The sequence below is a fragment of the Muntiacus reevesi genome, chromosome 4 (assembly GCF_963930625.1).
Source record: "Muntiacus reevesi chromosome 4, mMunRee1.1, whole genome shotgun sequence".
NCBI classification, from domain to species: Eukaryota; Metazoa; Chordata; class Mammalia; order Artiodactyla; family Cervidae; genus Muntiacus; species Muntiacus reevesi.
This window is the reverse complement of record NC_089252.1, coordinates 77112086-77126471: the sequence shown is the minus strand read 5'-3', so window position 1 is coordinate 77126471 and position 14386 is coordinate 77112086. Positions and strand designations below refer to the sequence as shown.

Genomic DNA, 14386 nt, shown 5'->3' with positions numbered 1-14386 from the left:
AGTGATGAGCATACAGAGAAACTGAACTCCTCAAGCACTGTTGGTGGGAATGCAAACTGGTGCAGCCACCACAGAAAATAGTTTGGTGGTTTCTAAAAAGGGAAACAAAGAATTACTGTGACAACCAGAAATGCCACTGCTAGGTATTTACCCAAGAGAACGGAAAGCTGAGGCTTGAACAGATGCATGAACACCAATGCACACAGCAGCATCGTTCACAATAGCCACAAGGTAGAAAAAACCCATTACAAACGAATGGATAAACTAAACATGGTCTACAGAGGCAATGGAATATTATTCAACCATAAGAAGTAATAGATTTTGATATATGCTATAAAATGGGGACCTTGGAAGACATTATGCTTAATGAAATAAGCTGATACAGAAAAAAAAATAATATATGATTCCACTTTTATGAGGTACCCAGAAGAAGCAGATTCATAGACACAGAAAGTAGACCAGGGATTACCAAGGGCCAGTGGGGAAAGAGGAAGAGCTATTATTTCATAGGTTCGTTTTGAGTGGAATAGTGGTGATGGTGACACAACATTGTGAATGTACTTATAGCCACTGACTTGTACATTTATGAATGGCTAAAATGATAAACATTATGCATATTTTTACCACAGTAAAAAAAATAATAAAGAATTTTCTTGTGCACTTTCCTGTATTATGATTATTTTGTTCACTGGCCTGGGCTTCTCAGCTGGTAAAGAATCCGCGTGCAATGCGGGAGACCTGGGTTCGATCCCTGGGTTGGGAAGATCCCCTGGAGAAGGGAAAGGCTACCCACTCCAGTCTTCTGGCCTGGAGAATCCAGGGTTGCAAAGAGTTGGACACAACTAAGAGACTTTCACTTCACTTAAAGTCCTGGCAATATAAATATTAATCTCAAATTTTTAAATGGGCTAAAATTAAGGAATGTGCTATGCATTAGGTTTAGATATTTTAGCAAAACATTTCAACCAAAGCAAATACCAGTGAACTATAGTAAAACTAATTTATTCTCTTTGTAGGCTATCTGAGGACGGGCAGCAATAAATCCTATACCTCAAGCTTAAACAACTAAGAAACTTCTGATTTACCATGAAAGGAAGAGAGATTTTTAGAAACTGTATCTTCAGAACACCTCCTCACTCATTTATTTCTGGAGTAATAAATCTAGTTTACATCCAACAACTGCTACATGTCTAAATATACTAATAAGTCCAAAGTAAAGTCCTTTGATTTTATTTTTTTATATTAAAAATAGTAAAATTCAATAAACTTCTGTTTTTAATTAAAGTCTCTTACCCACACATACAGAGGATAGTTCTTCTGTAGATTCATCTTCTCCTTTTGTTACTTTTCTTTTGGACATTCCAACAGTCTTTTTGTATCCTTTTTTGGCCTGATCCACCAGAAGCTGAAATTCATCCTGATGTTTTTTACCTGAAATTCCAGAGGTCAGTAAATCAGGACTATAAAAGCTATACATCTACAATCAACAAAGTGAACACAAAGAATAATCAAGAAGCGCACAAACGTGGTCAAGAACAGCACCCTTTGAACATTTAAAATGAATTTAAAAGGCCCGGGGTCGGGGGGCGGGGGAGGGGGGTGTGCTGTGGCAACCTTCTTTTAAATTAGCATCTTCTCCCTTTCTCAGATACAGACTTGAAACATAACATTCCTAGTTTACATCTGCAGGTTTCTCCCCAGGTCCCATACTCTTTTAAAAAGGCTTCTTTTTTAGAGCATGAAAGAGGATGTTTTCTGAAATATTTCTGAAAGACACCAGTCTAACTTCTAAGACATAACAGTACTAGGAGGAAGAATATTAACTGAGTTTAAAAGTAAAAGCTTCTTGGAAAGATGGATAAAAACTAAGAATACCCACTTTAATTCCCCCCTTTCCTTCACATTTCTTACCTGTTTTCTAACAGAACCCCTTTGATAATCTAAGACCCTCACCACCATCAATCTATCTTGGTATATTCTAATTAATCAATCTCAATTTACTACTACTTCAAACACTTCTGAAGATAATTTAAGCCTGACCTTCAGGTCACCACTATTAATGTACTTTAATTTACTCAATAAAGAGTAGCCACTCATTGTAAGAGCATGGATTTGAGGACATCTATTTTTGATTCTGAACCAAGGTTCAAACAGCTGAGGTTGCACTTAAACACTGCTGCTGCTGCTAAGTCACTTCAGTCGTGTCAGACTCCATGCAACCCCACAGATGGCAGTCCACCAGGCTCCCTGTCCCTGGGATTCTCCAGGCAAGAATATTGGAATGGGTTGCCACTGCCTTCTCCAATGCATGCATGCATGCCAAGTTGCTTCCGTTGTGTCTGACTCTGTGTGACCCCATGGACAGCAGCCCACCAGAATCCTCTGTCCAGAGGATTCTCCAGGCAAGAATACTGGAGTGGGTTGCTATTCCCTTCTCCACTTAAACACTGAAACAACCTTAAACACTGAAGTCATGGTCTAAAATGATGTTGTAAATTCTATACAATTTTAGAGTCATACTGCAATTGGTTAAAAGTTTTTAAACTGTTTTCATCCAATAACTATCATTTTCTCTATAGTGAAATATCATGAATAACTGGATTTAGGGGGAAATTTGTGCTTCAGTTGAAAAACAATGCATTTTCTAAACCTACCCTTCCAGATTTCCAGTCATCCCCTGCCTATGAGCTATGTTACAGCTCTGTAAATTGTAAATAACTAATGGCAATGGAAAATAATTCTTGTCTACAGACAAGCAGAATCCTGTCTGGTGAAGGTTTGACTGACTTCCCTCCCCTACTGTGGAAGAAGCTAGTTTTGCCTCTATTTGCACACTCATTTCAGTATTCCCTAATCTATACATGTGACTGTTCCTTGGACATTAGGGAGAAACTGTTCCTAATTCCAACATACTTATGTGTATGGTATGTGTATGTAAACTCCCAGTGAAACCAATGTGTTGGGCTGTAAAGTGTCTGGTAGGTTTTAAATAAGAGACTGGCTAAAATTTCAGGAACATATAAGTTGCCCATAAAGATTATTAGGAAAACTGAGCTCTTCACAAACAGGTGAGATCCTATGATTAGGCAAGGGTAACAGCACTATGGGGTCCACATAATCTATTCAGCTCTGTTAACAAGTCTCCCCCACTGTTTACTTATGGATTTAAGAATTACTCAAAGACACAGATGTACAGAACAGACTTGAGGACTCTGTGGGAGAAGGCGAGGGTGGGATGTTTCGAAAGAACAGCATTGAAACATGTATATTATCTATGGTGAAACAGATCACCAGCCCAGGTTGGATGCATGAGACACGTGCTCAGGCCTGGTGCACTGGGAAGACCCAGAGGGAGCGGGTGGAGAGGGAGGTGGGAGGGGGGATCGGGATGGGGAATACGTGTAACTCTATGGCTGATTCATGTCAATGTATGGCAAAAACCACTACAATATTGTAAAGTGATTAGCCTCCAACTAATAAAAATAAAAATAAAAATAAAAAAAATAAAATAAAAAAAGAATTACTCAAGAAACTTCCTAAAGTAATCTCGTAACAGTTAAGAAGGCTTAATGACTTTGTCTTCTGAAGGAATAAAATCCCAGGTTTAAAAAAGAGATTTTCTTTTTAAATCTAATTACCCCTAGAGCTAGACTAGAAACAAAAGTAAATGGCAACCACTACTCCAGCTTTGGCCCAAAGGTCCAACAACTCCTGCTCAAAAAATGAACAATGCCAAGAGATTATGACTGATAAAATCCTTCCTACTCATTTCTCCACCTCATTTTAGGAGTACTGCCATTTGGCAAGGAAAACTTCAGTTTAAATTCAATGCCCTGAATTTATCTCTTAAAAGTTTTAAGCGGATCAGATAGTGGTAGGAGTAGATGAATAAGCTCACATGCAACCAAGTCATATTCTTCAAGATTTTTAGTCCTTGAATCATACCTTTCTGCCTTGCCAGTGGAAATATAATATTCTCCAGTGCCAAGTCAAGTCCTTCATGCCCTGACCACCTTTACTGCTCTTTTTAGAGCATATTTTACACCCAGAGTATCTCTGGGTCTGCCCATGAACCCAGGGGTGTACCAAAACCAGGATCCAAGAGTGGGACAGAGTCGAGCCTGTACAATGACACCACTGAAACACACACTCATCTACTTTATATCACAGAAAGAGTCTGAAGTCAGGGTCTCCCAAAATAAAATCTCATGTCTTTTTTTCACCAACTAGCTATGACATTCATGCAATGAAACATGGATTAAGAACAGAATAGTAAAAGCTAACACTCACTATGGGATTATTCATTCAACTGTGAACTGACTAGTCTCACTTTAAATTTATGATCATAAGTCTCAAATGAGCACTCAGCACTATCATACAACTTTTCTACCTTTCTCCAGTAAACTTACAATTCTCCAAAATGCCAACTTCACACTTTCGCCAAAACTGCAACACTTCCCTGTCAGTTGGGCTCACATCAGTCTGAAAGCACAGATAAGTTCTAACAGAACTCTGACATCTTACAACTACTACTACTTCATCTGTGCACACATGATCTATCTTCCCTCGCAGTGAGCATGCAAAGGCTGTCCTTGCTGCATTTAAGGACCAAGCTCTAATTTTTTTTTAAATTTTTTTTTTATTTTTCAGTGGGTTTTGTCATACATTGATATGAATCAGCCATAGAGTTACACGTATTCCCCATCCGATCCCCCCTCCCACCTCCCTCTCCACCCGACTCCTCTGGGTCCTCCCAGTGCACCAGGCCCGAGCACTTGACCCATGCATCCCACCTGGGCTGGTGATCTGTTTCACCACAGATAATATACATGCTGTTCTTTCGAAACATCCCACCCTCACCTTCTCCCACAGAGTTCAAAAGTCTGTTCTGTACTTCTGTGTCTCTTTTTCTGTTTTGCATATCGGGTTATCATTACCATCTTTCTAAATTCCATATATATGTGTTAGTATGCTGTAATGTTCTTTATCTTTCTGGCTTACTTCACTCTGTATAATGGGCTCCAGTTTCATCCATCTCATTAGAACTGATTCAAATGAATTCTTTTTAACGGCTGAGTAATATTCCATGGTGTATATGTACCACAGCTTCCTTATCCATTCGTCTGCTGAGGGGCATCTAGGTTGCTTCCATGTCCCGGCTATTATAAACAGTGCTGCGATGAACATTGGGGTGCACGTGTCTCTTTCAGATCTGGATTCCTCAGTGTGTATGCCCAGAAGTGGGATTGCTGGGTCATATGGCAGTTCTATTTCCAGTTTTTTAAGAAATCTCCACACTGTTTTCCATAGTGGCTGTACTAGTTTGCATTCCCACCAACAGTGTAAGAGGGTTCCCTTTTCTCCACACCCTCCCCAGCATTTATTGACCAAGCTCTAATTTATGCTCTGGATTCCATTAAGGTCTTCTCAAGGATGTAATACATGCAATTATCATTGCCTGTATCACCAACTTCTCCCCTCTTTTGAATCTTTCCCACTGCATACAAATAAGCTTGGGATGGGACTGTGCTTTTGAAAGTGAGAGTGTGGGTTGTGATAAACTTAGTAGGTCCAGATCAGCATCTTTTTCCTAATAAAATTAAAGGAATAGGATGAAAAGTGCCAGAGTGCATTAAAATGGAAAGAAAAAACAACCAAGATGTCCTTCAGTAGGTTAACGGATAATCAATCAAACTGTGGTATATCCAGAAAGTGGAGTGCCAACCAGTTCTAAAAAGAAATGCGCTATCACGGCATGAAAAGATAGAAGAGCCTTAAACGAACAGTACTAAGTGACACAAGGGGCTTCCCAGGCGGCACTAGTGGTGAAGAATCTGCCAACCAATGCAGGAGATGTAAGAGACATAGGTTCTATCCCTGGATGTGAAAGGTCCCCTGGAGGAGGGCACAGCAACCCACTCCAGTATTCCTGCCTGGAGAATCCCATGGTTGGAGGAGACGGGCAGGCAACAGTCCCTGCGGTTGCAAAAGAGCTGGACATGACTGAAAAGACTGACCAGGCACGCACACAAGTGAAAGATGACAATCTGAAAAGGCTACACACTATATGATTCCAGCTGTATACAGGACATTCACAAAAAGGCAAAGCTATGGAGACAGTGAAAAGATCAGTGCCTGGGGCTGGGGGTGGGGAAGGGAGATGAGCAGATGGAACACAGAGGACTTCTGGGGCAGTGAAGACACTCTGTATGATATTGTATTGGTAGATACACGACACAAATTTGTCAAAACCCATAGGATGTACAACACCAAGAGAGAACCTGGAAGTAAACTAGACTGTGTGTGATTATGAGTGTCAATGTAGGTTCAACAGCTGTAACAAATGCACTACTCAAGTGTGGGAATGTTGGTATTTGCAGAGGTTATGCACGTGTGGAGGCAGGGAACACACAGGAATTCTGTAATTTGTCCCCACTTTTAAAAAAAGTAAGACCAGTCATGGTTTGGATAAGCATAACCAACTGGCTTTGGAAGTCAATTATCTCACTACTTTTATTTTTTCAAAGTCACTAAAGAAATGCTGAGAAAAAATGACGGAGAACAATTTTTTCTGTTGTTGGAGACAGTCAAGCTCAAGGAGGGTACACACGAACATCATTTGAAAATATCTGAATATAACCTTTTAAAAACATGGAAAGATTAAAAACTGTTTTGCAAAATTTATTTCAGTAATATGTGTGCATACAGTTAATAGTAATATAAAATAAAATTTTCACTGTGAGTTGCAATAAAAACAGATCAGATAACCATTGGGTTAAGTATCTTCCAACTTTAAAGTGAAAGTGAAAGTCGCTCAGCTGTGTCTGACTCTTTGAGACCCCATGGACTCTACAGTCCATGGAATTCTCCAGGCCAGAACACTGGAGTGGGTAGCCTATCCCTTCTCCAGGGGATCTTCCCAACCCAGGGATCGAACCAGTGTCTCCTGCATTGCAGGCGGATTCTTTACCAACTGAACTATCAACAAACAAAACCATCCCTGGACCCAGCACCCACCTCCAGCTTTGGCTTCATTTCCCTCTTACTGACACTGAGAAACTTGCCCTAAAAGTTGTCTGCCTTCATAGCTCCACTTCCTCACCTCAAATTTGGTCTCAATCAACTCTAAGTGCTTCTGATGTCTCCTCTCCTATGAAACCACTCTTGCCACAGTGTGTTGTGAAACATGAGTCATGAAATCAATTACCTGTCTCACAAACTGGATACTTTTCGTATATTTTAACTAAAACAACAAAACACTTTAAATGCAGAAATTAATATGAGAGCCAAGATGTCTCTAGTAAGCAAGACATTAAAGAGATTTGCAAAAATAGAAAGGAGTATTATTCTTCTTACTAAATTTTTAAGATCAGACTTACTGAGAAATACTTTGCACAAAAAAATTTTTAAGTGGACAATCTGATGCATTTTAAAAGAATGTATAGTTGTGTTATCTACCAACACAACCATGACACAGATTTAAATTATCCACAGACTTCCTTCGGAGTCAGTCCCCGCCCTTTTCCACCTGGAGCCCCCGGCAGTACCTATCTGCTTTCTGTTACTATACTTCTGTCCTTTCTAGAAGGGTACATAAGTGGAATTATACAGGGTGCTACCTTTTCAGTTTGGCTTTTCTGTTAGTATAATGTTTCTGAGATTCATCCTGTTGTTTCAAATGTCAGGGGTTAATTCTTTTTTGAATGTATTGCAATGTGTCTATGGATACTGAGACTGTTTTCAGTTTAAGATAGTATGAATAACCTGCTGTAACATTTATCTGTAACACTCATCAATTATTTACTTATAACTAATGAACTTTATTTTTTGTAAACTACATCTTGATAAATCTGATTCTAAAAATCTAGGTGTGGCTATATGCTTTCACTTCCGTTGGGTAAATAGCTAGGAGTAAGTAGGTGCATGTGTCAATTTATTGCAAACTACTAAACTGCTTACTTAAGCGACTGTATCTTTCTGCATTCTCACCAGAAATGTATAAGAGTTCCATGTGCTCTACATCCTGGTCAACACTTGGTATTGTTCTTTCTTTTGTGTCATTAAAATAAGCATGTAGTATTATTTTACTGTATTTTAATTTCTATTTTTCCAAAGATTCGTGACTAATGACTAACAAGACAAATGATATATTTTTACATAGTTATTTGGTATATGAGTATTTTCTTCTCTGAGGAATCTGTTGAAATATTTGCCCTAAAAAAATACTGGGGATTCCCTGGCAGTCCAGTGGCTAGGACTCTGTTCTCACTGCTGAAGATTTAGGTTTGACCCCTGGTTGGTGAACTAAGATACCAAAAGCAGTACAGTATGGCCAAATAAAAACTAAAAAATACCACCTAGGACATATTATTGAATTGTAAGAGTTCTTGATAAAGTATAGATTCTAACACTTTGTCAAATATAAATTTTACAATATTTCCTTATCTGTTACTTGCTTTTTCATTTTCATACCTGTCTTCTGGAGAGTAAAAGTTTTTATTTTAATGAGATAGAATTTATCACTTTTTTCCTTTTCTAATTCATACTATTTGTGAAAGGTGATCATGTTTACTGTGAATAAAGTCTTATTTCTTCCTTTTAATCTGAGTATTCTTTCTATTCCTTGCCTTATCACACTGGCAAGAATCCACAGTAATTATGCTGAATCCACAGTACAACGGTAAGAACAGACATCTCTACCTTGTCTCCAGTCAGAAAAGAAGCAGTCACTATTTCACCATTAAATATAACATTAGTTGTAGGTTTTTCAGATCTCCTAACCTGAATTGGTGCCTTCGAATTCTGGACTCTTCAGAATCTCCTGGACTGCAAGGACAGCAAACCAGTCAATCCTAAAGAAAATCAACCCTGAGTATTCACTGGAAGAACTGATGCTGAAGCTGAAGTTCCAATACTTTGGCCACCTGATGCCAAGAGCAGACTCACAAGAAAAGATCCTGATGCAGGGAAAGACTGAAGGGGCAGCAGAGGATGAGATGGTTAGATAACATCACTGACTCAAAGGACATGAATTTGTGCAAACTCCAGGAGTTAACCAAGGACAGAGGAACCTGGCGGGCTACAGTCCAGGGAATCGCAGAGTCAGACATGACTTAGTGACTGAACAACGCATACAGGATTAAAGAAATTCTTGTTTAGTAAGAGTTCTTTTAATTATTAAGTGTTCAATTTTGCAAATGCTTATCTGCATCTACTTAAAACATTTTACAGTGTTTTTCTTGTTCAGTCTATTAATGCACTGAATTATGTTGATTAATTTCCTAATATTAAATTTCCTAACATTAATTTCCTAAACATTAAATCCTTGCATTCTTAGGATAAATCCCTTGGTTTTATAACTTGGTTATGATACATTATCCTTTTATGTAATGCTGGAATTGATTTACCAAACACTGTTAAGAATTTTTGCATCTATGTTCATGAAGAATACTGGTCAGAACTTTAAAAGTAGGAAGTATTCCTTCCTTTTCGATTTTTTAGAAGAATTTTTGTAGAATTAGTATTATTTCCTTCCTTAAAATTCATAAAATTCACCACTGAAGCCATTTGGATCTGGAATTTTCTTCTTGGGGATGCAAATCCAATTTAGTTCCCAGATGAAGGAATATTCATGCTTATCTACTTTTCCCTGACTAAGGTTTAGTAATTTGTGTCATTCATGAAATTTGTCCATTTCATGTATATGTTCCCAAATGCACTGCCATAAAGTTACTTGTAATACTCTTATTATCTTTTAATTACAGTAGGATACTTAGTATCCTCCTTCTTTTATTCCTGATACCCACAATTCGTGTTTTCTCTCTTTTAGGCCTAATCAGGCTTGCTAGAGGTTTCTCAATTTTGTGGATCTTTTCAAACAACCAGCTTGAGGTTTCATAGATTTTGTTATTTTTCTGTCTTCACTTCCATTGATTTCTGCTCTTATCTTGACTATTACTTTCTTTCTGCTTGCTTTGGATGGAATTTACCCTTCTTTTTTCTGGTTTCTTATGATGAAAGTATTCATGATGAATTTAAAACCTCTTCTCTTTTCTAGTATCTGCTTTTAATACTACATATTTCCTCTTTCACTGCTTTCACTGAAAGGCACTGCTTTCAACCCACAGTGATATGATGCATTTTCATTCAGTTCAATTTATTCCCTAATCTGTTTTTACTTTATCCAGTACATTTTTCAATTCAAGTATGTTTGTCATCTAAAGAATCCCATTTGGTCTTTTTTTTAAAGGGTCTACTTCTCAACTCAGCAGGACCCTCCTTGATTCTTCCTTTTTGACATAAACAGTGGATTTGTAAATGTTGTTTTAACATTCTTATCTACTAGTTTTATCAGTTCCGTCATTCCTGTGTGTTAGTTGCTCAGTCATGTCCCACTCTTTGTCCATGGAATTCTCCAGGCCAGAATACTGGAGGGGGTTGCTATTCCCTTCTCCAGGGGATCTTCCTGACCCAGGGATTGAACCCAGGCCCCCTGCATTGCAGGCAGATTCCTTACGGTCTGAGTTACCAAAGAAGCTCTGGTTCTATTAATTGATTTTTCTCTTTTCTAGGATCTTTTTTTTCTGTTTGTTTGTTTGTTTGAATTCCTGGTAATTTCAATAGGAAACTGTTAATTTTATATTGTTGGCGGCAAAATTTTATTCTATCCTTAAACTGTATTGTAGTTTATTCTGGAGCACATCAAACTATTTGGAGTCAACAAAAGCATTTCACACTTTGCTTTCAAATTTTATCAGGGCAAAATTATCAAGAGAAGAGAATGAGAAGACAAGCCAAAGAAAGACAGGGCAAAAACATCTGCAAAAGATGCAACTGGTAACAGACTTATTCAAAATATACAAAGAACTTTAAAACTCAGTGAGAAAACGAACAACCCAATTAAAAAATAGGCAGAAGATCTGAGCAAAAAAGATTTACCCAAGAAGATATATAGATGGCAAGTAAGAATAGGAAAAGATGCTCAATATCATGTCATTAGAGAATTGCACATTAAAACAATGAGACACCACTATATACCTAACAGAATGGCAAAAATCCAAACACTAACGCCACCATGTGCAGTGGGAATGCAAAATGGCACAGACACTTCCAATAATAACTTGGCAGTTTCTTAAAAAATTAAAGGTACCTTATAACCCAGCAATCATATTCCTTAGTATTTACCCGAATGAACTGAAAACTTATGTCCACACAAAAATCTGCACATGGACATTTAATTATAGCTCTTTTCATAATTGCCAAAAGACGCAACCAAGATTGCCGGGAGCCAGCACACGAAATCCCACCCATGACAAGGTCGTGAGGAGAAGACCTGACAAGCAAGGCAGATCAGGACTTCAGGGATTTCGAAAAGCTGCTCCGGCGCTCACCTTAAAGATGATCTCTCTCTTTCTGATGCTTGCTGTATTAGACTACTCCCTAATTTCTGTGACACAGGCAGGCGGCCTTCCCCGATCTCTCTCCAAACAGAATCAACTTAGAACTTTAATCAATATGTCCCCCGGACGGTGGTATCTTATAAGATTATACAGGATGAAAGGAGTGTTTCAATTTAGACCTCTTTGCTGGCATTCTAGCCTGCTTGGCAAATGCGTACTAATGCACATGACTGTTCACAACACCTTAATCATAAACAGCAATAAAGAACCTGATCACATAAAGGCCCTAATAGGCACAGAGCCCTTCGGGGGTGAGGAAGCCCTATTAGAGAACACAAAAATATTATTCTAAAAGTGGTTGTAGTTAAAGATTTAGAAAAATAAGAGTTTAGAATTGTTCATTTTAACCAGGAATACTAAACAGGGGCTGCCTCACCAGAGCTGCAGTCTTTGTGTGGTAAACCTGTTAGATAAATTGAACTGTTAACTTCTGCAAAAGGACTGACCTTTGTGTTCATTAAAGAATAGATTACGGAAAACAGCTTTGCATTCATGTAGGTCAAAAAATGTCAATAGGCCCCATGGCCAGAAGATAATGTACAAGACTCTCACAAAGAAGTATGCAGAAAACACCCTGGTTTCGTGAAGGATAAGCCGATGTAATATTAAACTATCTTCCCCTTAAAAAATGTACTAACAGAATATAAAAGCTATGGTAAAAAAAAAAAAAAAAGATTTGCCAGACTCTGCTGCACACCCCCAGTCTGCTCTCTCTCTCTCTGTCTCTCTCTGTCTCTCTCTCTCTCTCTCTCTCTCTCTCTGTCTCTCTCTCTCGCCGACGCCATTCATCCTGAGGGTACCCCTGGATCCTGCCGAGGCTGGACCCCGGCACAAGATGTTCTTCAGTAACAGAACTGGTCACTGAACTTTGGTACATCCAGAAAATAGATTATTCAGCTCCCCAAAAACAATGAGCTATAAAGCCATGAAAAAACTTAGAGGAAGCTTAAATGCATTACTAAGGAAAAGAATGAAAAGAAGATATACTATTTGAATCCAATTGTATGACATTTGGGAAAAGATAAAACTATGAAGACAGGAATAAGATAAGTGGTTGCCAGGGGTTAGGAATAAAGATGTGGAGCACACAGGATTTTTAGGGCAATGAAACTATTCCTGTGTACCACAACAGTAGAAATATAGCACTGGATGCTTGTCAAAAACCACAGAATATATAATACCAAGAGTGAACTCTGGGTAAACTGTGGACTCTGAGTATAACAAGGTGTCAGTGATAGGTTCATCAGTTATAACAAATGTACCACTCTGGCGTGGAGTGGTCAGAGTAGCAGAGCCTGTGCATGTGTCAGATCAGGAGAAACATAGAACTATCAATATTTTCCACACAACTTGGCTGTGAACCTAAAACTGGGCTAAAAAACAGTCTATGAAAAAAAATCTTTTTACTAAGGAAAACTAAAGCAGCAAGTCGCCTGGAGCAGGGATCGACGAATAATAGTCCAATGGTCAAATGCAACCCAAGGACAATTTCTGTATGGTCCTCAAGCTAAGACTGGTATTCATATTTTAGAAAGAATTATAAACAAACAAGAACATTTGACAGAGACCATATGGAGCCTGCAAAGCCTAAACTATGTATTGTCTGGCCTTAAGGTAGTTAAGCTTTACTAATAAAGCAGTAACACCTTTCTGAGGCTTCTGCCTAATGCCTTACATACTAAGGAGCTTTTCCAACTGTGCCTGGTGTTGAATTCAAGCTGTTTCCTGTCCTGCATGAACTCCAGAAATTGTTCTGGAACTAACCTTTCCAAGTTTTTCTCTGGTCTTTGGGCAGTTTCCTTTCATTCAAGACTAGAAGGCTAGGTAGCCAAAGACTTGCCCGGATCTTTCTATAGATCTTTAGAGCTCTGTTCTCTGTGGGTCCCTCCTTTCTGGGACTCTGTCCTGTCACCCTGGCCTCCACAACTTTGATTTCTGTTGTACCTATTCAGTGATACCACAAGATTATTGTGGGTTCCCTCCACCCGGGGCCATAAAACTGCCTGCCAGTTGCTGGAGCTGTAGAGCTCATCATTTTATTTGTTCTCTTTCTCTCGGGGATAACAGTCCTGTGCTACCTTTTTTCCCCATATCTGAAAATCCATTAGTTTATAGATTTCATCTGGCTTTCTAACTTCTAAGGGGGGAAAAGTAAGTACAGTCTATTATTCCATCTGGACTAGGAGTAGAAATCTCCATTTACTTTGATTTTTGTGTATTGGGAAAGTTGTTTTTTTTTCTTACCAAAATATGATTTTTTAAAAAAAATTTTTGCTTGACTATAGTTGTTTTACAATGTGTTAGGTTCTGCTGTACAGAAAAGTGAATCCGCTTTTGTGGCTAAGTTGTGTCTGACTCTTTGTGATCCCATGAACTGCAGCATGCCAGGCTTCTCTACCCATCACTATCCCCCTGAGTTTGCTCAAACTCAAGTTCATTCAGTCAGTGATGCCATCCAACTATCTCATCCTCTGTTGTCCCCTTCTCCTGCCTTCACTCTTTCCCAACATCAGGGTCTTTTCCAGTGAGTCAGCTCTTTGCACCAGGTGGCCAAAGTATTGGAGCTTTAGCTTCAGTCCTTACAAAGAATATTCAGGGTTGATTTCTTTTAGGATTGCCTGGTTTGATCTTGCAGTCCAGGGGACTCTCAAGAGTCTTCTCCAAAACCACAGTTCAAAAGCATCAATTCTTTGGTGCTCAGCCTTCTTCATGGTCCAGCTCTCACAACCATACAAGACTACTGGAAAAACCACAGTTTTGACTATAAGGACCTTTGTCTGCAAAGTGATGGTTCTGCTTTTTAATACACTATGTTTGTTATCATGAGAAATGTTGGGCTGGATGAAGCACAAGCTGGAATCAAGACTGCTGGGAGAAATATCAATAACCTCAGATAAGCAGATGATACCACTCTAATGGCAGAAACT

General features: G+C 38.7%; 1 protein-coding gene across 1 annotated transcript in view; it reads right to left on the bottom strand.

The window, feature by feature from the left end:
• The window catches only part of RAD18 (RAD18 E3 ubiquitin protein ligase), a 99807-nt gene that overhangs the window by 34822 nt on the left and 50599 nt on the right, over positions 1-14386 (bottom strand). The window contains exon 10 of the mRNA XM_065935277.1: positions 1294-1431. Coding sequence (XP_065791349.1) covers positions 1294-1431 — 138 coding nt within the window. The remainder of the gene's footprint in view (positions 1-1293; positions 1432-14386) is intronic.